Genomic DNA, 24,669 nt, shown 5'->3' on the forward strand with positions numbered 1-24,669 from the left:
ACTACATCCTCCGGCATATCTGTGGTTGGTCCTACTGACTGTCCATGCTCGGAGATGCTCAACTGGTCAACTTTTTTTTAAATTGTCTCCATGATCGTCTGCTGTTTTACCTGCGTGGATTTAATCTGTTCCAGCAGAGTAAAAAGACGAACATCACGTGCTGCCAAAAATGAAAAGTGGGTTAAGCTTCGATTTCAAGAAATGAGATGCAAATAATGAGTAACAAGATAAATATATAATTTCATATATGAAATGTATGTGTGAAATTTAAGTGATGCAGTCACACAATATCAAGCATGTAAACAGTAATAATATAAATAAGAATGAAGATTCATGTGAAATTTTCATATATGAAATTAACTTTTTTACGTTTTTTAATTTCATACTATTGCCTGTGTACCATTAGATATGTCCCTTGGACGAGTCAGGGTTGGTGTCTCTGACTGGGGGCTCTGAATCCGTTGATGCTGAGGAGTTTTGGGTGTTGATGATTTTGATACCAGAGGCTGGGTTTTGTTCTGTTGTTGAGGCTGTTTCTTGGGGAGTGTCGACCTCTGTGAGGGGGGCTTTGGCAGGGAGGACATATACCCCGTTTCAGGTTGGTCATCATCAGATGACAGCTGCTGTGGTGCTCTGTTTTTTTTAAAACAAAAACAAGAATAGCATTATAGACTTTATATATCTGTCGATTGTTTGTCATTTCTGTTTGAATTTGGATTTCTTTTAATATTAGTAAATAATCTTCTTGTGCTTGTATGTTGTCAAAGCAATGAAGTAGACACAAACTGATTGGAATAGATTATACAAGTGCAATCAATGATTGCGAAAGCTCACCGGCGGCAGCAATCACACTTTACATTCATTTTTAGCTCACCTGCCCGAAGGGCAAGTGAGCTTATGCCGTGGTGCGGCGTCCGTCGTCCGTCCGTCCGGCCGTCCGGCGTCAACTTTTTCATTCAAACAACTTCTCAATAACCAAGAGGCCCAGGGACTTGATATTGGGCCTGTGGCATCCTGGGGTGAAGGGCTACCAAGTTTGTTCAAATAAATGACCTTGACCTTCATTCAAGGTCACATGGGTCAAATAGGCTATAATCTTCAAACGACTTCTTCTCACTAACCAAGAGGCCCAAGGACTTGATATTTGGCCTGTAGCATGCTGGGGTGAAGGGCTACAAAGTTTGTTCAAATAAATGACCTTGACCTTCATTCAAGGTCACATGGGTCAAATAGGCTATAATCTTCAAACGACTTCTTCTCAATAACCAAGAGGCCCAGGGACTTGATATTGGGCCTGTAGCATGCTGGGGTGAAGGGCTACAAAGTTTGTTCAAATAAATGACCTTGACCTTCATTCAAGGTCACATGGGTCAAATAGGTTATAATCTTCAAACGACTTCTTCTCAATAACCAAGAGGCCCAGGGACTTGATATTGGGCCTGTAGCATGCTGGGGTGAAGGGCTACAAAGTTTGTTCAAATAAATGACCTTGACCTTCATTCAAGGTCACATGGGTCAAATAGGCTATAATCTTCAAACGACTTCTTCTCAATAACCAAGAGGCCCAGGGACTTGATATTGGGCCTGTAGCATGCTGGAATGAAGGGCTACAAAGTTTGTTCAAATAAATGACTTTGACCTTCACTAAAGGTCACATGGGTCAAATAGGCTATAATCTTCAAACGACTTCTCAATAACAAAGAGGCCCAGGGACTTGGTATTGGGTCTGTAGCATGCTAGGTTTAAGGGCTACAAAGTTTGTTCAAATAAATGACCTTGACCTTCATTTAAGGTCACATGGGTCAAATAGGCTATAATCTTCAAACAACTTCTTCCCAATAACCAAGAGGCCCAAGGACTTGATATTCGGCCTGTAGCATGCTGGAGTGAAGGGCTACAAAGTTTGTTCAAATGAATGACCTTGACCTTCACTAAAAGTCACAGGGGTGAAATCCGCTTAAATCTGTAAACAATAATTTTGCGATAGCCAATGTCGAGACCTGCTATTAGGCCAATAAAATGCTGGAATGAAGGACTAGAAAATTTATTAATATGAATAAACTTAGCTTACTATGATATTTGAATAAAGAAGTAATCAGCATAGTATCTGTAGAAATGACCTCAATCAACTTCAAAGTTGCTGTAGAGCCAGGTGAGCGATACAGGCCCATTGGGCCTCTTGTTTATGTATGTATAAGCATGTCATTTTGAAATTGTATGTCACATAATATCGCTCCTAGACCTCTAATGGATGTATAAACCAAATAAGAAGGGTGTGGACTTACAAGCTTTTCAAAACTAGCCCCCAAAATTTTTAAAATGAGTTTTTGTGTCAAAAAAAGTAAGTCCACTAAATAGTAAAATGCCAAAATGCCAATTTTTATCTGCATGATTTGCCACAGCATCACTCCTGGATCTCTAATGAATGTATGAATTAAATTAGAAGGGTGATAGGTGTATACTTTTGGACTTAGCCCCAAAACTTTAAAGTGAGTTTTGGTGCAAAAACTTTAAAGTGAGTTTTGGTGCAAAAAAAGTTAAGTCCACAAAATGGTAAAATGCGAAAAAATCGCAATTTTTTTCTGCATGATTTTGCCATAACACCATTCCTAGACCTGTAATGAATGTATAAACTAAATAAGAAGGGCATGAGGTGTATACTTTTGGACTTACAAGCTTTCAAAAAACTTACTCCAAAAATTTTGAAGTGGGTTTTGGTGCCAAAAAAGTTAAGTCCTCAAAATGGTAAAATGCGAAAAAAATCACATTTTTTTTCTGCATAATTTTGCCATAACATCACTCCTAGACTTCTAATAAATGTATAAACCAATTAAAAAGTGCAAAGTTTTGGGGGCCGACGCCGGGGTGACAGCATTAGCTCTCGGTTACTCGTAACCGGTGAGCTAATATATAACTACCTTCTTTTTCTCTTTGATCGCCGTGAAGCGTCATCATCCCCGGAGTCTTCCGAAACAGCTGTTGCCAAGTCTGACTCCTCCTCTGCCCTTTTTAACTTCGACCGCACCTTGTCATAAGATTCTGAGAAGAGAAAGATAATTTACAAAAATTGATCTAATAGTTGCCTGCATGTGCATGTTTGTATAGAAATTGTTATCTATGTATGTCATCTATGTCAGAAATGCTCAACTAAAATCATAACATGTCAACTAATTGTCGGAATTCTCTGGGATCAGTGTCCATGTTAGGGCCCATCAGTCTCTTAACTTCAGCAAGGGGGTAATCAGATGCCCTGCCTTGCAGAACGACACTGACGCAGAGATTCTGCAACATTTCAAATCGGAGAATATCCCGATCTCGGAGGTAAGGCGGATCAAAATAAAACGCCAAACAGTAAGCACAAATACGTTCATCCTCACGTTCGCGGTGCCAAACCTTCCTCCATCGGTAATGGTAGGTTACATGAGATGTAACGTCTCGCCCTACATACCGAATCCTCTACGATGCCGTAACTGCCAGAGATACGGCCATCATGAGGACAGATGCAGGCGAAGGGAGGTTTGTGAACACTGCGGACGAGAGGGCCATAATGACGCTGATAGTTGCGATATCACCGGCAAACGATGTGTTAATTGCAAGGGCAACCATGCAGCCTCATCTCGAGACTGTCTTTCCTGGAAGAAGGAGAGGGAAGTTCTGCGGGTAAAGTATACCCGCAACATTTCCTTCCCTGAGGCCAGGAGAGCGGTCGAGAGTAATGACCCTGCTGCGTTGTCCTATGCATCAATAACAAAATCCAAAACACAACAGCATCAAATTACAGTCAGCGATGCGAAAGTACAAGCTTACTTTGATAAGCCAGCTTTCGGTGCGGAGGTACCACCTTTGATGGACGAAAGGAATGACAAGATTCTTTTCGGTTTGGCATGCCGTTTCAAGTCAGGAAGGGTAGCGTCTAAGACCACCTCAACATCAGTTAGACCTTCCCAGCCTGACGAAACGGCAGTTATCAAGACCAATATGCCAGCAACTTCAGCACATATACCTGCCCGCCATATAACACAAACATCGACGCCGAGGGCCACCCACCATAGACGGACTATATCACAGCCGTCAGACCTTAAAAAGATTACTGGTAATACCAATAAACGACCAGCAACTACACCACCTCAAGACCAAAGAAAACCGAAGGTAAAACTACACAGATTACCTTCCTTAAACAACACAAAGCCCAGCAAAGGCTTAAATGACCCTATACATAGTCATAACAGGTTCGACGTTCTTGCGGACGACAGTGAGTTTGGTGACAGCAATGCTGCTGTTACCAGACAACCTACACCAAGTAGTCCTGTCAGTCCAAAGGGCGTCCATCACGAATTTGGCCCTCGACCATATCGAGGATCAACGCATTAGAAAGGCAATAATTTGTTCCGACTCTCTATCTGTCCTTCAGAATTTACAATCACGAGATCCAAAGAATATACTCATACAAAACCTTGTTTTACGAATATCTCGTATCTTAAAAAAATGCAAAATAACATTACTTTGGATTCCGAGCCATGTCGGAATTAAAGGCAACGAACTTGTTGACCGCCAAGCAAAACTTGCTCTAAATCTGCAACAAACAAATATTAAAATACCATATACAGATTTCAAACCTGTAATTAGTTCTGCAATTCAGAGCAAATGGCAGCAACGCTGGTCTCTCGAGACGAGCAACAAACTTTTTAAAGTACAACCAAAACTTAAAACATCAAAACCAAGTCGGAAGGATCGTAGAGAGGAAATAGTCCTCTCTCGGCTCCGTACCGGGCACACATATCCTACTCATTCGTTCCTTTTGAAACGAGAGGATCCACCGATGTGTTATGCATGTGATGCTCAATTCACAGTGGAGCATTTTTTAATAGAATGTTCCGATTTCAAGCACATTCGTGATAAATACTTTCGAGTCCCGGACATGAAAACCCTTTTCAGTTCCGTGGACTCGAAAACAATATTTAGCTACTTGAAAGAAATCGATCTATTTTATAGACTTTGATGTCTTTTACGTTACTGTCTTTGACGTTCTATTTATAACAAAGTTCACATAATCTATTCGTACATATTATTTCATATAATCTATTCGTACATGTATATATTTTACCATTTTTAACCAACTTTTTTATCATTATGATCTAAAAATACAATACGGATGCTTTTAAAAATGACAAATTTTATCTGATTTTAACTTTAAAAATAAAACTTGTTAGTATATTGTTTGGCCCTAAATGACCCTAGTTGTCGATGGGCCGTAAAACACAAACAAACAAATCCATCACGAACCTGGATAGTGGTCAGCAATACGAATAATTTTATCATACAATGGAACATACGCGGACTAAGGGCAAATTTAGAAAAGTTTCAAAATTTATCAAAAGAATTTAGACCTGCCTTATTTTGCCTGCAGGAAGTCATGTTAAAAAACCCAATTTCTTTCAGAAATTTCTCGCTCTACAATAGCATCGCAACGGTAGGAAACAGGGGTGGCGCAGCTGTAGCTGTCCATAAAACTATTCCTCACAGAATTATCACGTTAAACACAAATTTACAGGCTGTTGCTGTCTGTGCAACTTTACACAGACAAGTAACTGTCTGTTCAATTTATCTTCCTCCGAGTATTGCTTTCACTAGTGAGCAACTTAATAACCTCGTCTCGCAACTCCCAACACCATACATAATTCTCGGAGATTTTAATGGGCATAACAGTCTGTGGGGCTCCCCGAACACAGATGAGAGAGGAAGACGTATTGAGGAATTTATAGATAAAAACAACCTGTGTCTTTTTAACAATAATACCCCAACATATCTACACCCTGCTACAGGCTCCCGTACCCACATAGACCTATCATTATGTCATCCATCCATTTTACTCGATTATGACTGGAGGGTAAATGATGATCTATGTGGGAGTGACCGATTCCCTATATTTCTTAAGAATATTGGGAACCCTCTTGATAAACCACTTCCTCGATGGAATGTGCACAAAGCAGATTGGGGCCAATTCCAACACCTATGCAACGAGGAGCTTACTGTTGAAAAATTCACTAACATCGATGACCCAATTAAAACATTCACTGAAACGATTACTTTTATTGCCACAAAAACGATACCAAAGTCCGTCCCAAAACCTACAAAGTTCCTTTTATCTGAAGAATCTTTTATCAATAGATCCGGCCGAAAGGCAGCTCTAAGACGATTCCTGACTTCCCCTACAACTGAAAATTACAATAATTTTAAAATTTGGAAGGCGAAGGCTCGGCGATCTATTAAGTCCGACAAAAAGAATAGCTGGAAGGAATACATTTCTAAAATATCTTCAAACACATCATCAAAAAAGATATGGGATCAGATACGAAAAATAAGTGGAACACGAAAAACGGCACCAGCATCCCATCTTATCAACAGTAACCAAATCTTCTCTTCTACATCTGAAATTGCAAATGCATTTGCTAAAAATATAGCTCAGAACTCATCCGCCAAAAATCACTCCAAAAAATTCCAAACTTTCAAAAAAGACAAAGAAAAGAAACGTCTTAACTTTAAATCATCCAACACAGAAAGTTACAACAAGCCTTTCGATCTACAGGAGTTGCTTGAATCGCTAAAAAGATCGACCGATTCAGCAGCTGGGCCAGATGAAATTCCGTACCAATTCCTGAAACATTTACCAGAATCATCATTACGATGTCTCTTATATATTTTTAATCAAGTATTCGCTTCCGGTAAGATCCCCGAGTCTTGGAAGGAATCAACAATTATTCCGATTCCAAAACCTGGTAAGGACGCCAATGAACCAAATAATTATCGCCCTATCTCTCTAACAAGCTGCATCTGTAAAACACTTGAACGGATGATAAACAATAGACTAGTTTGGTTCCTTGAATCCAATAATATTTTGAGTCCACTCCAAAGCGGATTCAGAAACCGCAGAGGAACAGTAGACCACCTGGTCAGATTAGAAACTTTTATTCGAGAAGCTTTCGCAAAGAAGGAACATCTTGTTGCTGTGTTCTTTGATCTGGAGAAAGCATACGATACTACATGGCAATATGGTATTATGAAAGACCTGCATGAAATTTGTGTACGTGGGAATCTCCCAAAATTCATTTCAAACTACATATCTGACAGACATTTTAAGGTTCGCGTTGGCTCAACGTATTCTGAAACAGCTAAACAGGAAATGGGAGTCCCTCAGGGTGGGATCCTTTCCGTAACTCTTTTCGGTCTGAAAATCAACAGTATAACTAAATGTCTCGGTAAGTCAACTGAAGGGTCTCTATTTGTTGATGACTTCTTGATCTGCTATAGGTCGAAGAACATGCACACGATAGAACGACAACTTCAACAATGTTTGGGCAAACTACAAACATGGGCAGATGAAAATGGCTTCAAATTTTCCATATCAAAAACTGTCTGCATGCACTTCTGCCAAAAACGAAAGCCACATAATGATCCCGATCTAACATTAAATGGAAGCAAAATTCCAGTTGTAGAGCAAACCAAATTCCTCGGACTAATTTTCGATTCAAAACTCTCCTTTGTTCCACATATTAAACACCTAAAGTATAAGTGCTCAAGGGCAATGAATATTTTACGCGTACTATCCCACACCGACTGGGGTGCGGACCGTGAAATGCTCTTGCGCCTTTATAGGGCACTTATTCGATCAAAACTCGACTATGGGTCCATCGTTTATGGATCGGCACGGAATTCTTACCTGCAAATGTTGGATCCTATCCATAATCAAGGATTACGTCTAGCACTTGGTGCTTTCCGAACAACACCAGTGCAGAGCCTTTATGTAGACGCAAATGAACCATCTTTAAATGACCGAAGGAAAAAACTTACGCTTCAATACGCCGCCCAATTGAAATCCAACCCGAAAAACCCGGCTTTTGATCTTGTCAGTCCGCAATACCGAAACATATTCACTCAAAACCAAAAACTCTTACCAACATTTGGCATTAGAATTTCGAATTTTCTTCATGAACTTAACATAAGCTTAGACAACATAAGCGAATACACCGTATCGGATGTACCGCCATGGCTTGTCGAAACACCTGATATTAACCTTACTCTACACGTGAGGGCAAAATCGAGTGCATTACCCGAAGAACACAAATCCTCCTTTCGGGAATGCATTAAAGATTTTCCCGATCACATTCAGATCTACACTGATGGCTCAAAAGATGGAGTAAAGGTCTCTGCAGCATGCTATTCCGACCACCATTGCTCTTCAATCCGCTTACCAGATGGTGCCTCTATCTTCTCTGCGGAAACATGTGCCATCGATTTGGCCCTCGACCATATCGAGGATCAACGCATTAGAAAGGCAATAATTTGTTCCGACTCTCTATCTGTCCTTCAGAATTTACAATCACGAGATCCAAAGAATATACTCATACAAAACCTTGTTTTACGAATATCTCGTATCTAAAAAAAATGCAAAATAACATTACTTTGGATTCCGAGCCATGTCGGAATTAAAGGCAACGAACTTGTTGACCGCCAAGCAAAACTTGCTCTAAATCTGCAACAAACAAATATTAAAATACCATATACAGATTTCAAACCTGTAATTAGTTCTGCAATTCAGAGCAAATGGCAGCAACGCTGGTCTCTCGAGACGAGCAACACACTTTTTAAAGTACAACCAAAACTTAAAACATCAAAACCAAGTCGGAAGGATCGTAGAGAGGAAATAGTCCTCTCTCGGCTCCGTACCGGGCACAAATATCCTACTCATTCGTTCCTTTTGAAACGAGAGGATCCACCGGTGTGTTATGCATGTGATGTTCAATTCACAGTGCAGCATTTTTTAATAGACCCTATTTGCCGTAAAACATAAACAAACTGGACCGGTACTTTGCAATGATTATTTCTAGTTGTAAATTAAAAGTACAGTGTACATGTAGTTTGCTTTCATTTTGTTTCAGACCTACTTTCATTTTCAAAATGATTGTCCCATCTTTCATTGTCTCTATTTTTGGGCCTATTTGTAGATTTCTATGCATTTCATTTTTAGGTCACCTGAGACAAAGTCTCAAGTGACCTATTCTAATCCCCTTTTGTCCGTCGTCGTGCGTCGTCCGTCGTCCGTCCGTAAACAATTTACATTTTCGACTTCTTCTCCAAAACCCACAAACCAAATTCTATGAAATTTGGCAGAAAGCTTCTATGGCTAAAGGTCAACCAAAATTGTAAATTATATGGTCCCCACCCCCCAGGGGCCTGAGGGGTGGGGCCAAAAAGGGTCAAATTGACTAAAACTTCAAAAATCTTCTTCTCTACTCTCAGATATGCTGGAATCAAACACTCTTCATAGATGGAAAGGTCTTAAGGTGCTTTACCAAAATTGTAAATTTCATGACCCAGGGGTTTCAAGTTTGCCCCTGGGGAGGGGCTAAACTTTACTTTAGTTTATATAGGGAAATCACATTTTTGACTTTAATTTATTTTATTTCTATTGGAATTCATTCTAATTTTGTAAACATTGTCAGCATGGGATGACAGTTTGATGGCATGCACATGTTGGCCCTGACTGACCCCCAGGGGCTGATGGGCGGGGCTAAAAAGGGCCAAATTGACTGAAATTTCACAAATCTTCTTATCTACTCTCAGATATGATAGAATCAAATACACTTCATAGATGGCTGGGTTTGAAGGTTCTTTACCAAAATTTTTAATTTCATGACCCTGCGGTCTCAAGTTTGCCCCTGGGGCGGGGCTAAACTTTACTATAGTTTATATAGGGAAATAACATTTTTGACTTTTATTTGTTTTATTTGTTTTGGAATTCATTCTAATTTTGTAAACATTGTCAGCATGGGATGACAGTTTGATGGCATGCACATGTTGGCCCTGACTGACCCCCCGGGGCTGATGGACGGGGGTAAAAAGGGTCAAATTGACTGAAATTTCAAAAATCTTCTACTCAAGACTGAAATAAGGTGGAATCAAATACTCTTTATAGTTTGAAGGGTCTTATGGTGCTTTATTGAAATTTTAAATTTCATGACCCTGGGGTCAAAAGTTTGCCCCTGGGGAGGGGGTAAATTTTACTATAGTTTATATAGGGAAATCACATTTTTGACTGATTTGTTTTGATTTCTATTGGAATTCATTCTGGTTAACATTTTCAGCATGGAATGAAAGTTTGATAATATGCATATGTTGGCCCTGACTGACCCCTAGGGGCTGATAGGGGGGCACAAAGGGTCAATTAAATAAACTGAAATATTTCAAATCTCAGGTGACCGTTAAGGCCTATGGGCCTCTTGTTTGTTTTTGATTCAGGTTCTCAATTGGCGGAAATGGGGGAATTCCCTAATTAAATCTGTATCGTATCGGCGCTATATAGCAGCGTTTAGATAATAATTGTTAAAGCGCACAAGTGATCACGATCGTTAATATGAAGTACCGGGCACACATATCCTACTCATTCGTTCCTTTTGAAACGAGAGGATCCACCGGTGTGTTATGCATGTGATGTTCAATTCACAGTGCAGCATTTTTTAATAGAATGTCCCGATTTTAAGCACATTCGTGATAAATACTTTCGAGTCCCGGATATGAAAACCCTTTTCAGTTCCGTGGATTCGAAAACAATATTTAGCTACTTGAAAGAAATCGATCTATTTTATAGACTTTGATGTCTTTTACGTTACTGTCTTTGACGTTCTATTTATAACAAAGTTCACATAATCTATTCGTACATATTATTTCACATAATCTATTCGTACATGTATATATTTTACCATTTTTAACCACCTTTTATTATGATGTAAATATACAATACGGATGCTTTTAAAAAATGACAAATTTTATCTGATTTTAACTTAAAAAATAAAACATGTTAGAATATTGTTTGGCCCTAAATGCCCTAGTTGTCGATGGGCCGTAAAACATAAACAAACAAACAAACAAAAATTAATATGAAGTGACAGGCAGAAATCGCGAGAGAAATCACTTGCTTTATTTTGTTGCGATAACTAGCTAGCTACCAGGTATATAGGCCTAGCATAAGTTTGGCTATCAATATTTTAATGTAACATGAATTGTTTTGCACATCTTCAGGATTATATATATATGGTCATTGTATTTGATAAAAAATTTTGCTCGTCACAGGGACGACAACTTCGCTAGTCAAGGGTCACTCAATACGATACTCTCCTTGAGACCCTTGGCCGATATCATGTCAAAATCGAAGTTCCGGCACAGCGCTCTCTGTTGGACATATATCCATGGACGCTGCCATCTCCGGTCAATTAACAGGTAGGGCGTAAGAATTGTACCTGCTGCCCCCATTGCATGATCGTAAGAGGCGACTAAACTTGGGATCTTATCTTTTTAGCCCACCATCATCAGATGGTGGGCTATTCAAATCGCCCTGCGTCCGTGGTCCGTGGTCCGTCCCTCCGTCCGTCCGTAAACAATTCTTGTTATCGCTAATCCTCAGAAAGTACTGAAGGGATCTTTCTCAAATTTCATATGTGGGTTCCCCTTGGTGTATAGTTATGCATATTGCATTTTGAGACCTATCGGAAAACAACATGGCCGACAGGCAGCCATCTTGGATTTTGACAATTGAAGTTTGTTATCGCTATTTCTGAGAAAGTACTGAAGGGATCTTTCTCAAATTTCATATGTAGGCTTCCCTTGGTGCCTAGTTATGCATATTGGATTTTGAGACCAATCGGAAAACAACATGGCCGACAGGCAGCCATCTTGGATTTTGACAATTGAATTTGTTATCGCTATTTCTGAGAAAGTACTAAAGGGATCTTTCTCAAATTGCATATGTAGATTCCCCTTGGTGCCTAGTTATGCATATTGCATTTTGAGACCAATCGGAAAACAACATGGCCGACAGGCAGCCATCTTGGATTTTGATAATTGAAGTTTGTTATCGCTATTTCTGAGAAAGTACTGAAGGGATCTTTCTCAAATTTCATATGTAAGTTCCCCTTGGTGCCTAGTTATGCATATTGCATTTTGAGACCAATCGGAAAACAACATGGCCGACAGGCAGCCATCTTGGATTTTGATAATTGAAGTTTGTTATCGCTATTTCTGAGAAAGTACTGAAGGGATCTTTCTCAAATTTCATATGTAAGTTCCCCTTGGTGCCTAGTTATGCATATTGCATTTTGAGACCAATCGGAAAACAACATGGCCGACAGGCAGCCATCTTGGATTTTGATAATTGAAGTTTGTTATCGCTATTTCTGAGAAAGTGCTCAAGGGATCTTTCTCAAATTTCATATGTAGGCTCCCCTTGGTGCCTAGTTATGCATATTGCATTTTGAGACCAATCGGAAAACAACATGGCCGACAGGCAGCCATCTTGGATTTTGACAATTGAAGTTTGTTATCGCTATTTCTGAGAAAGTACTAAAGGGATCTTTCTCAAATTGCATATGTAGATTCCCCTTGGTGCCTAGTTATGCATATTGCATTTTGAGACCAATCGGAAAACAACATGGCCGACAGGCAGCCATCTTGGATTTTGACAATTGAAGTTTGTTATCGCTATTTCTGAGAAAGTACTGAAGGGATCTTTCTCAAATTGCATATGTAGGTTCCCCTTGGTGCCTAGTTATGCATATTGCATTTTGAGACCAATCGGAAAACAACATGGCCGACAGGCAGCCATCTTGGATTTTGATAATTGAAGTTTGTTATCGCTATTTCTGAGAAAGTACTGAAGGGATCTTTCTCAAATTTCATATGTAGGTTTCCCTTGGTGCCTAGTTATGCATATTGCATTTTGAGACCTATCGGAAAAGAACATGGCCGACAGGCAGCCATCTTGGATTTTGACAATTGAAGTTTGTTATCGCTATTTCTCAGAAAGTACTGAAGGGATCTTTCTCAAATTTCATATTTAGATTCCCCTTGGTGCCTAGTTATGCATATTGCATTTTGAGACCAAACAGAAATCAACATGGCCGACAGGCAGCCTTCTTACATTTTGACAATTGAAACTTATTATCGCTATTTCTAAGAAAGTGCTGAAGGGATCTTTCTCAAATTTCATATGTAGGTTCCCCTTGGTGCCTAGTTATGCATATTGCATTTTGAGACCAATCGGAAAGCAACATGGCCGACAGGCAGCCATCTTGGATTTTGACAATTGAAGTTTGTTATCGCTATTAATCAGAAATTGCTGAAGGGATCTTTCTCATTTCATATGTAGATTCCCCTTGGTGCCAAGTTATGCATATTGCATTTTGAGACCAATCGGAAAACAACATGGCCGACAGGCAGCCATCTTGGATTTTGACAATTGAAGTTTGTTATCGCTATTCCTGAGAAAGTACTAAAGGGATCTTTCTCAAATTTCATATGTAGGCTCCCCTTGGTGCCTAGTTATGCATATTGCATTTTGAGACCAATCAGAAAACAACATGGCCGACAGGCAGCCATCTTGGATTTTGATCATTGAAGTTTGTTATCGCTATTTCTGAGAAAGTACTCAAGGGATCTTTCTCAAATTTCATATGTAGGCTCCCCTTGGTGCCTAGTTATGCATATTGGATTTTGAGACCAATCAGAAAACAACATGGCCGACAGGCAGCCATCTTGGATTTTGATAATTGAAGTTTGTTATCGCTATTTCTGAGAAAGTACTAAATGGATCTTTCTCAAATTTCATATGTAGATTCCCCTTGGTGCCTAGTTATGCATATTGCATTTTGAGACCAATCGGAAAACAACATGGCCGACAGGCAGCCATCTTGGATTTTGACAATTGAAGTTTGTTATCGCTATTTCTCAGATACTTATGAAGGGATCTTTCTGAAATTTCATATGTAGGTTTCCCTCGGTGCCTAGTTATGCATATTGCATTTTGAGACTAATCTGAAAACAACATGGCCGACAGGCAGCCATCTTGGATTTTGACAATTGAAGTTTGTTATCGCTATTTATCAGAAATTGCTGAAGGGATCTTTCTGAAATTTCATTTGTAGGTTGCCCTCTGTGCCTTGTTATGCATATTGGATTTTGAGACCAGTCAGAAAACAACCTGCCCAACAGGCAGCCATCTTGTATTTTGACAATTGAAGTTTGTTATCGCTATTTTACAGAAGGTACTGAAGGGATTTTTCTCAAATTTCATATGTAGGTTCCCCTTGGTCCCTGGTGTTGCATTTTGGGACCAATCCGAAAACAACAGACAGCCATTATCGCTAAATCTTAAATTTTATATATAGGTTCCCCTTGTTTGAAAAGTACTAGAGGGCTGTTTCTGAATTTACACAGATTAGTAAGACTTAGAGGAAGGGAAAAGTAGAGAAAAGATCAATCTGACATGGAACCTATAAAGATCATTCAATGGTGGGCGCCAAGATCCCTCTGGGATCTCTTGTCTCTTCTTTCTAAACAACTTTCTTCTTCCTAATGTCTCTCTTGACAATGCCTCACTTTTGGCCTTTAGTTGAGCGTTCGCTGCCGTGAGGAAGGCTTTGGGTTCTGTCCCCTGGCCGAGACATACCACAGTCTTTAAAAATGGTAGTTGCTGCTCCTGCTTAGCGCTCAGCAAATTAGGAGTGGGACGACTGGTTCGCCCGTTGTCAGTATAATGTGACCGGGTGGGGTGTGCTGCTGGGTGTCTTCGGCAGTGTGCTTCAGTGAGGTAGCACTCTAAATCGGCAAAAGATCCGGCCTATCACAAGGGCTGTGTTCGAATGGGTGACACGAGTAACCCGAAAGACCCAGACAGTCAATCGAACGCGTCGGGTTGGTCGTCTCGGGTTGGGGTCATAGTTCAAGAGTGTGCTCCCCGTTTTACCGGGATCAATCGAGTTCAAGATGGCGTCCGTGGTGCGCGAAAAGTAAGTATACAAAGTGATAAATTGCATAGGCATCATCATTTCATAAATTTATAAGCAATTATTAAGGTTAATCAACGGATTATGTAAAAATATGATATTATGAGGTAAATTGTCAGTGACATTTCGTCGTAATTAACGAATATACAGTAGTCGGGTGCCACACGTGCACCAGTGACAGGAGATCAGGGGGCCCTTCCTGATTATTAGGGGTCTGGCCCCGGTCTTACATTAATGTCAATGCCTGCTGTTAATAAACTTCTTATTACATGTATATTGGTTTTCTGGACGTATTTTGCCATGGAACCCCAGGTCAGAACACGGGAACTGACTGACTGGTCACTCTGTCTACATAATGGCCGAAATGAAATAAATATAATTTTGATTTGATTGATTTTTATTTAACATTATTGTTTCCAGGGTTATAAATGTGACCATGGATGGAAAAAAATACAGCGTCTCGGTACCAGAGGCATTTGTAGCCAGGTTGAACTCAACAGGTAAACGATTCTTAAAAAAAGGACTTTGTTTCATAATAAATACACAATATTTTATGATTTTATGATACATATTGAAAAATATTTAATTATGTCATATGTATCCTCAGGCCCCTATATACAACACTACATTGCACAAATAATGCTAAACTATCTACAATGTAGTGTAAGAGAACTAATCAACCTGCTGTGGACACCAGTACAGCTCGTTAACATTTTCCCTGTATTATGACTGACTATACACAGTAAACCACAGGGTTTCATACTAAGTTAAATGGTATTTTATAAAGAACCAGCCGTTAACTCAATGCACAATTGGTTAAAATGGCCATTTAGACATGCTTCCATGGACGTACATTCCAATATAATATTAATATTTACCCTGAAGGAATTATTCAACTCCAGGGTCTGACCTCCAGATCACTTACAATTATTAAACCATGTGTCTAGAATTCACAAGAGTCCAGGTTTGAATCGTGGTCTGGTCTGGTCCTGTTGTATCTTCTCTCTCCTGATTGATGCCGACAGCAATTCATAGAATTTATTGGTACCTGACTGAGGAAGACCTAGTCCAAGTTTCCTCTGGCCCTAACACTAGACGTAAATTCACGTAATAGACATTTTGACAGATGTCTGTCCATCCGAATATCCTGTGTACATCTGTTGTTAATTCCAGTAGGACCATGTTGATGAGGGATATAAATCAGAAATCAGACTATTTAGCTTATGTTTAAAGGAACATGTCCCTTTCATATATTGTAACGTCAACAAAATACAAATACATGTACTTCATCGTTCACGGTTTGTTAATTTTTTTTCTATAAATATATTATATAACATTAATTTTCTTCATTTCAGATCAAGAAGTGAAAAGGGATGCTCAGCAAGAGCTTGTTCTGCTTATGAGAAATGCTGATGCAATTTCTTGTAAGTTCCGATATTAACAGCGGTCATAATGATCAATCGACAATGGGATTAAGTCATTTGTACTTATATGTGATCCATTAGATATTGATATTAACCTTTAAACCTTTAATATGTGATCCATTAGATATTGATAACCTTTAATGTTCTTTGTTTTTGTTACAGATACAAATCAAAACAGTTTGGATAACAGCAAGGAAATCGAAGAAAGCATTGAAACAGGTACTAGGTCAAAAGAAAACAGAATTGTGTTTTCCTTTCCCAACCTAGCTTACTTTGTTGTTTAATTTGTTTTTAGCTCACCTGGTCCGTTTTGGTCCTTTTGGCCCCCACCCTATTATACCCAGAAATTATAAAAAAATGGAATTATCTCCTATAATCACTGTTGGACCAGAACTTTGCAAATTAGGCATATAAACACATTTATGGAAAGTAAGAAAATATTAAATCGTGTATAAAGCATTGAAATTTATTTTTGCGTAGAAGTGGATGGGGGTTGGAGGTACTGTTGGCAGCGTATCGGTCTTTCAGCATATCTTTGGTCGGACATTTGTCCAATAAGTAATATTGTTAACTCTTCAACTGATTTTTAATAGGACATTTTGTACTCAGGTATTTGTGTTCGAGATTTTTTTTATTAGTCTCCTATCAAGAACCAGACGGGACTATAGTTTTGTTTGTGTCCTTCTGTGTGTCTTTTTGTACTCATCTTGTACGAACTATATCTCCTATGCTACTTGTCACAGGAACTTCTTAGTGTTCATCTGTGTTAGGAAGTGTGTCATGTATCAAAATTAGGTAGGTCACACTACCGTAAATTTTGACCTACATCAAAGAAAAAGTTAGTTTGGGTCAAATCTGCTACACAACTCGTCACTTCAAGTTTGGGTATGGGTTCAGATTCATAACCTACCGAAAACACTGATATTTCTGAATTTGTTTATATAAATACCATCAAATGCAGTTTAATATTTAATTGTTGAATACAGTTGTTATGTCAAAAATACAGTGTGTAGAATTAATTCCTACATATTAAAAAAAATCATCATCTGTACATTCTTGGCATGATATGATTTCCAATGGATGTCTGTAATTTGCTGGTTTTTGTTTGTTTTATATTTCAATAATGAACTTTTTCTATTGTGTGTACATTACAGATCCTCCATTGGCCAAGTCATGGCGAGAAGATGAAGCTAGGGCCCTGCTTCTCCATCGCATTAGCATGGATGGAGAATTTAGGTCCATGAAAACACACAAAAGCTTGTGGAAGCAGATTTCCACAATGCTTAAAGAACAAAATATTACTGCGACTCCAGATCAATGTGACAACAAGTTTAAGGCTATGAAAAAAGACTACAAGTCTGCCAAAGACCACAACAATAAGAGTGGTAATGGAACGAAGACTTGCCGTTTTTTTGAGGAGTTTGATCAGCTGTACGGCTGTAGAGCAGGAACTACCCCAGAGGCTACATTGTGTAGTCTTTCTGTCGATGACACCTCTACAAGTACACCACAGAGGAAAAAGACGAGGAAAAGGCCAGCAGCATCCTCAGCAAGTGTCTTGGAGCAAATTGAAAAAAGGCAAGAGGAAAGAATGAAAGTATTAAAGTCGATGCATGACGATAAAGTCAAACTTTTGGAGAGATTTTTGAAAGTACTTGAAAAGCCAGATTTATCATAGATTGTTTAATTGGACCCAAGTGATGGTGGGTTATTCAAATCGCCTGTCGTCCGTGGTCCATCCATCCCTAAAATGATGTTAACAAAATTCCAAGGTCAAGGTCATTGGGTTCACAGGTCAATTAAACAAGGCATCATGTTAATAAAGTTAAAGATCACTGGATCACAAGGGTCAGGGTCATTTTAGTTCAAAGGTCAAGAAAAAAGTGGATTCCTTCATTATGACCTTAACTCGTAGTGGGAGAGGTATTTTAAGTCAATAAATAGAACAAATTAAAGCAAAAGAAACATTATATCATATTAAATGTATCATATATATTATAATATATAGTTTGCCTCTTGGCAATAGGTTTTTGAAAGTTAAAATGTCACATCTTTTAAAATCAAATGACTGGTTCTCTGATTCAATAATGATTATTGTCCAATACATGGGTTTTCACCTTGATGTTTCAGGTGTCTCAGTGATCTTCCAGCAGATGTTTTTGTTTCAATTTTGTGCTATTTGTCACCAGAAGACTGTTGTAACTTAGCCCAAACAAATAAGCACTTGAAACATATCATCTACAGAAGCCGAACACATTTACATGTTATGGCAGATGATCTTCTTATAGAAACACTGTTAGAAATGGAAGGTCTCGAGGTATTGAAAATAAATAAGGATTTTTTCAACAAGTTTTATAAATCCCAACACCTTGCAACCATTGTCAAAATATGTGAGGCTATCGAATTAGGAGCCCTTCAAAAATTGAAAAGAATAGAGTTTGTTGGAATAGAGGTTTTGTCATGTATGAATCTGCTGGCCAGTTATCTAGCTAGATTACCATTGTTGACGGCATACTCACAAACCCATACCTCATGCCTCGCACCAGCTCAAGTATTATTGTTTTTGAAAAACATTCCATCTTTAAGATTTATTGTTGGATCTGTCCTTGTCGCAGAGGAGGACACGATTTGGTGGGCAAAACTACTAAATGAACTTGTAGGCCAAGTTACATTTGGCCACAGTATCATAGACACCATCCCTGCAAAAATGCTGTGTTGTGACAGAAGTGCATATAGTTGGCAGTGCCCTACTGGCATAACTAAAGATGTGCTTAGCACCTTCTTCCAGTAAGCACAGGTATGGGTGTCTGCAGACAATATTGGATGTGTCCTTTATGACCAGATTGCAATCTACTTTAATACAAATTTTAATTTCCATGTATATGTGTTAAATGGACATTCTAGTCATTTGAAAGTCATTATGATATTATTTACATAAAGTACAAGGTATGTGATTTGTTTTATTTTATGGTGAGTTTTGATGTTTTTGTTCAATTCACAAAAGTATTTGTTGTATTTACTACACTTTTTATGTAGTTTTTTTTTTTACATTTTATTTTATTCCTGGTGTACCTACATTTTTATTTATCTCATTGTGCTAGGTAGGCATTATTACATGTATGACATTGTAAACAGACTACTTGTAATCCCCCAAAAGTGTAAGGTTAAAGAAAATTTATTACTTTGTTCTTTATGGCCAATTTTCTAATGGGATGTTTATCATTTTATTGTTGAAAAAGCAGAAACAATTTGTTTTGTTTGTGAAGATGATTTTTACATTATTTTTGTTTTTAAATAAATATGAACTTGTTGAAATATACAAATGTATGTGGATTGTTGTTTATAATTCTCTGTTGCACGACGTGTACCATATACTTCACACTTGGTTGTGTTTTTTTCCTCAATTTTTGAACTTATGCCGTGGCACGGTGTCTGCGTCAACTTTTCCATTTCAACAACTTCTTCTCAATAACCAAGAGGCTCAGGGACCTGATATTGGGCCTGTAGTATGTTTGAAGTGCTGCCAAGTTTGTTCAAATAAATCCTTTGACCTTGACTAACATTCAAGGTCACAGGTGTGCTCTGTTGTAACCAAAAGGCCCATATATAACAAGGTTGAATAGTATTGCACAGCAATACCAAGTCCCCTGCCTGCCCACTCAACCAATGAGAAGATGGCGGCCATTTTGAAAAATGTTTTTTGGAAAAAAACAAATGTGGGATGCACAACTACATGTTATACTGATCATGTATACCAAGTTTCATTAAAATCGGAGTAGTACTTTAGGAGGAGTTGTCCGGACAAGCCTCAACCAATGAGAAGCTGGCGGCCATTTTGAAAATTATTTTTTCTGAAAAAAAAAATGTGGGACGCACAACTACATGTTATACTGATCATGTATACCAAGTTTCATTAAAATCGGAGTAGTACTTTAGGAGTTGTCCGGACAACTGTTGCGTGACAGACAGACAGACGGACGGACTGACGGAGGGACTGACGGAAGGACGGACGGACGGACGGAGGGTAAACCTATAGTCCCCCCGTTTTTCAAACGGCAGGGGACTAAAAAGGGGTAGATTTATATCGAGTCAAATTGGCAATTGCATAATGCATAGTAAATAAACAGAAAATACATGTCAGATATGTTTCACAGATTTCAGTAATGCTTTATTTTCACATATTAAATCTGAAACAGAATGTAGCATAATTGGTTCTATCTCAGTTGAGTATGAAGTTTCTTGGATGTATTGAATTAAACATTCACTCTTGTCCAGATAACAAATCAACAAGGTTATTTCTTTTTGCCACACCAGCAGCTGTGTCTCTATACACAGCTGGGTAATTATTCACAACGTTGTTAATGATTGGATCCTCAAAATAATCATTCACTCCATCATCACAAAGGATGCAAAGATTGTGCAAAACACAGGCTGACATGATCAGGTCGCATACACTGGCTACGTCGCTGCAGTACACATCTCTGAGCCTTCTGAACCTGCTCTTCAAATGGCCAATTGCTCTCTCAACACTTTGCCGTACAGATGAAACTATGCGATTATATCGCTTCTGTGGCTGTGTCAATGTTCCAGTGTCCCTAAAGGGTGTCATCAATGATGTTGAAAGTGGATAAGCTCCATCACCTGAAATTTATTTGTACAATGCTATTATTAACTGTGTACTTTATAATTAATCTATTTTCAGATATTAATATACAGCCGATCAGATACTGTAAACATGGTTATTTACCGTGGGGGGTTAATTTCACGATTTCGATAGGTAAACAATACGCGTGGGGGTAAATTTTGCGATCATATACTGTACCTTCGCATTTTTATTTAGCGCATTACATGATATTCACGTGGGAGAATTTTTCGCAGTAAAGTAACATTCGCATAATTAGAGTAAATTTACCCTGCACGTAAATTTCCATATTTGCAGTAGTCGGAAACCCTTCGGACTAGATCATCAATCACTGTATAATTGCAAGGAAACAAAGAGACCAATATTGTTTCCCACATAATGATGGTTCTTTAAACTTTAAGGACCACACCATAACTGTTGATGAAGACATTTAAGAATTTTAAAACAGACCAAACAATTCAATAATCTTACTTATGATAAAGTTGTCTTGTCCAAGAATATCCCTTCTCACTAGTTTGTCATGCAACGGTGAATTGTGATACACTCTGGCATCATGTGTTGAACCAGGCCATCCAACATAACAGTCTGTGATGAGAAGTTGATCATCTACAACCAGCTGCAGTACAATAGATGGATATCCTTTGCGGTTGATGTAATCGGTATCGCCATTGGGAATCTGACTTAAACGAATATGTGTCCTATCGATAAAACCCACGACGTTAGGAAGACCAACACGTTCAGATATAGCTTCAGATATTAGGCCTTGGGTGCCAAAATCTGGCCACCTAATGATATGCTGGCGCATGCTGCACAATGCCTTTGAAACTCGTCGAATACATCTGTGGACGGTTGATGTTGACACACCAAACAAACGGCTAATTTCTCTAATACTGTCCTGATTGCTTATGTACCACAAATACACTAGCAGTTGTTTCCTTACCGGAAGTCCTTCCTTTCCACTTTCCCGTATTGTGTATTCAATAGCAGGCGTAAGCTCAGCAATAAGTCTTTCAAAAGTATTCTTACAAACACGAAAGTCACGTCGGAAGTCTGTCTCCGTGTATTGGGGTATCACTTTCTCTGCAAACCCAATAACTTTTGGGATAATTCTGCGGTTTGTACTTCCAACATTGACCAACACGAGTTCTTCGATCTCTTCTTCATCCATAATTGATAGTTCTTCTTCTATGTCCATGATATCATCAATAATTACCGGTAGTAAGCTCATGACCATGTTTCTGTCCGCCATGTTGTTTTCGCTCTACCCTCTTCCGGTCCGTTCGATTCGATACACGGGTTGTTAGATAGAGCGCATGTGCAAGCCAAAACCCGAGTCACTGTAGAGTTGCTGAATCGAATACAACCAAGGAGACTTAACACGAACATACCGCAGCCTCTCAAAAAACGCATACACACTCATCACACGCATACATGTCGCACGCACGGGAGGCCGTCCTTAAATTACCTTAGCTGTTAATAGGACGTTAAACAATAAACCAAACCGGTCAATTAAAAGCTGGCTTGTGAGACCGTCCATCAAGCCTGGATAGACAATCACTTAATTCTGCATGCTCCTAAATGCAGATGAAGACGTTAAACTCTATGTACATGTGATTAATAAGCCAAGAATAAAGGCGCATGTTGTTGATATTTAAACACGCGTTTTGATTGGTCAACTGAATTGAGGGAACTTCGATTTTGACATGAGATCCGCCAAGGGTCTCAAGGAGAGTATCGTATTGAGTGACCCTTGGTAAGCGAAGTTGCAGGAACGAGTGACAAGGGCGAACCTACCCGGCGCCGTGGCATTTCCACTTGTGGAAGAGTGCTTAATCTAAGCAATGACCACCTAAAATTATATCTGATGGTCCTGATGGCCTAATAAAATAAGTTTGTAGGGGCTATCTCACACTGGTTGTCCATTAATGTCAAACACTGTGCTATGTGCAAGTTAAATTGTTTGATCGTTTATACACTTTATCGACTGTAATACAAATGTATATCATTTTATCACACAAAAATATACCAACCATTTTCATACAACACTCTCATAGGAAAAGACTCGTCATCCGGATCTTGTTTAGACATACCACAGCCTCCCAAAACACACATACGCACTCATCACACGCATACATTTCGCACGCACGGGAGGCCGTCCTTAAATGACCTTAGCTGTTAATAGGACGTTAAACAAAATAAACCAAACCAAACCAAAGTGTCCTGCTGGGTGTCTTCGACAGTAAACCAAACCAGAATATCAACAACTTTCTCAGTTGACGTGTCCTTCGTAACATCAATTTCAACATAACGACTGTAGTAATCGACTACAACTAGTATGTAATGTCGATGGTAATGGTCCCATGAAATCTATAGCCACATCCTGCCACGGTCCTGTTGGCAATCGTGTTGGTGTGATTTCTTTTGGACGTGTACTGCCGTCAACAATCTGACACCCATGACACGTTTTCACGTATTTCTCGACATCCTTGTCCATGTGCGGCCACAATACTTTTGTTCTCAGTTGTTGCTTGGTCCCAACAACACCTAAATGTCCTTGATGAGCCAATTTGATACACTTCAGCTGTAACACTTGTGGTATTACTAGCCTCGTACCTCGTAGCACTAAATAGCCTAGTTGACATACCTCACCTCTGATTGGGTAGTATTGTGTACATGACTTGTCCCATCGACCTGCACTCAAGCACTTCCTAACAGCACACAGTTCATCATCTGTTTTGGAGGCCTATTCTACCTCTCTAATAGACAATGCAGTAGGAGTTGCTTCCCTTGCTATAAACCGAACAAAGTTTATAGTTTCAGACTCTAGCTTGTTTCGTACGGGTTCAGCATCTCTGTCCTTAGTAACAAGTCGTGATAAGGCGTCAGCGAGGTTGCTCTTTCCAGGTTGATACTTTACAGTAATTGTGTAAGGCATTAAACGCATTATCCATCGCTCAATCCTTGCATTTGGCTTCGACCTGGGTCCGTATAATACCTCAAGTGGTTTATGATCTGTGATCAACTCAAACTGGATTCCGTAGAGATATAACCTAAATTTCTCCAAAGCCCATACTACAGCAAGTGCTTCCTTCTCTGTAGTCGAGTACTTCCGTTCCATATCTGACAGTGCTTTGCTGGCGTAACAAATTACTTTTGGATCATTTCATTCGTACTGAATGAGTACTGCTCCGAGTCCAACGTTGCTAGCATCCGTCACCACTGGTGTTTTCGCGTCAAGTTTGAAATGTCCTAGTGTCTCTGCCTTGACTAGACTTCCCTTCAACTTTTCAAAACTGTCCTGTTGTTCTTTTCTCCATGTGAACACAACATTCTTCTTTGTTAACTTTATGCCCTAACTTTATGCCCTGCAGGTAGGGCGTAAGAATTGTACCTGCTGCCCCCATTGCATGATTGTAAGAGGCGACTAAATTTGGGATCTTATCTTTTCTCTTCTTTCTGAACAACTTCTTCCTAATGTCTCCCTTGACAATGCCTCACTTTTGGCCTTTAGTTGAGCGTTCGCCCCTGTGAGGAAGGCTTTGGGCCCTGTTCCCTAGCCGAGACATACCAGAGTCTTTAAAAATCGTAGTTGCTGCTCCTTGCTTAGCGCTCAGCATAATAGGAGTGGGACGACTGGTTCGCCCGTTGTCAGTATAATGTGACCGGGTGGGGTGTGCTGCTGGGTGTCTTCGGCAGTATGCTTCAGTGAGGTAGCACTATAAATCGGCAAAAGTTCCGGCCTATCACAAGGAGACTTAACACGAACATA

At 39.3% G+C, this 24,669-nt stretch overlaps 1 protein-coding gene across 1 annotated transcript; it reads left to right on the top strand.

The window, feature by feature from the left end:
* The first annotated feature begins 17,381 nt into the window (after positions 1 to 17,381).
* Positions 17,382 to 17,936, top strand: LOC117341722. Its single transcript, XM_033903586.1, has one exon. The coding sequence runs from the start codon at positions 17,382 to 17,384 to the stop codon at positions 17,934 to 17,936; it is 555 nt and encodes a 184-aa protein (XP_033759477.1).
* The last annotated feature ends 6,733 nt before the right edge of the window (positions 17,937 to 24,669 follow it).

Source organism: Pecten maximus, chromosome 14, assembly GCF_902652985.1.
Source record: "Pecten maximus chromosome 14, xPecMax1.1, whole genome shotgun sequence".
Taxonomy (NCBI): Eukaryota; Metazoa; Mollusca; class Bivalvia; order Pectinida; family Pectinidae; genus Pecten; species Pecten maximus.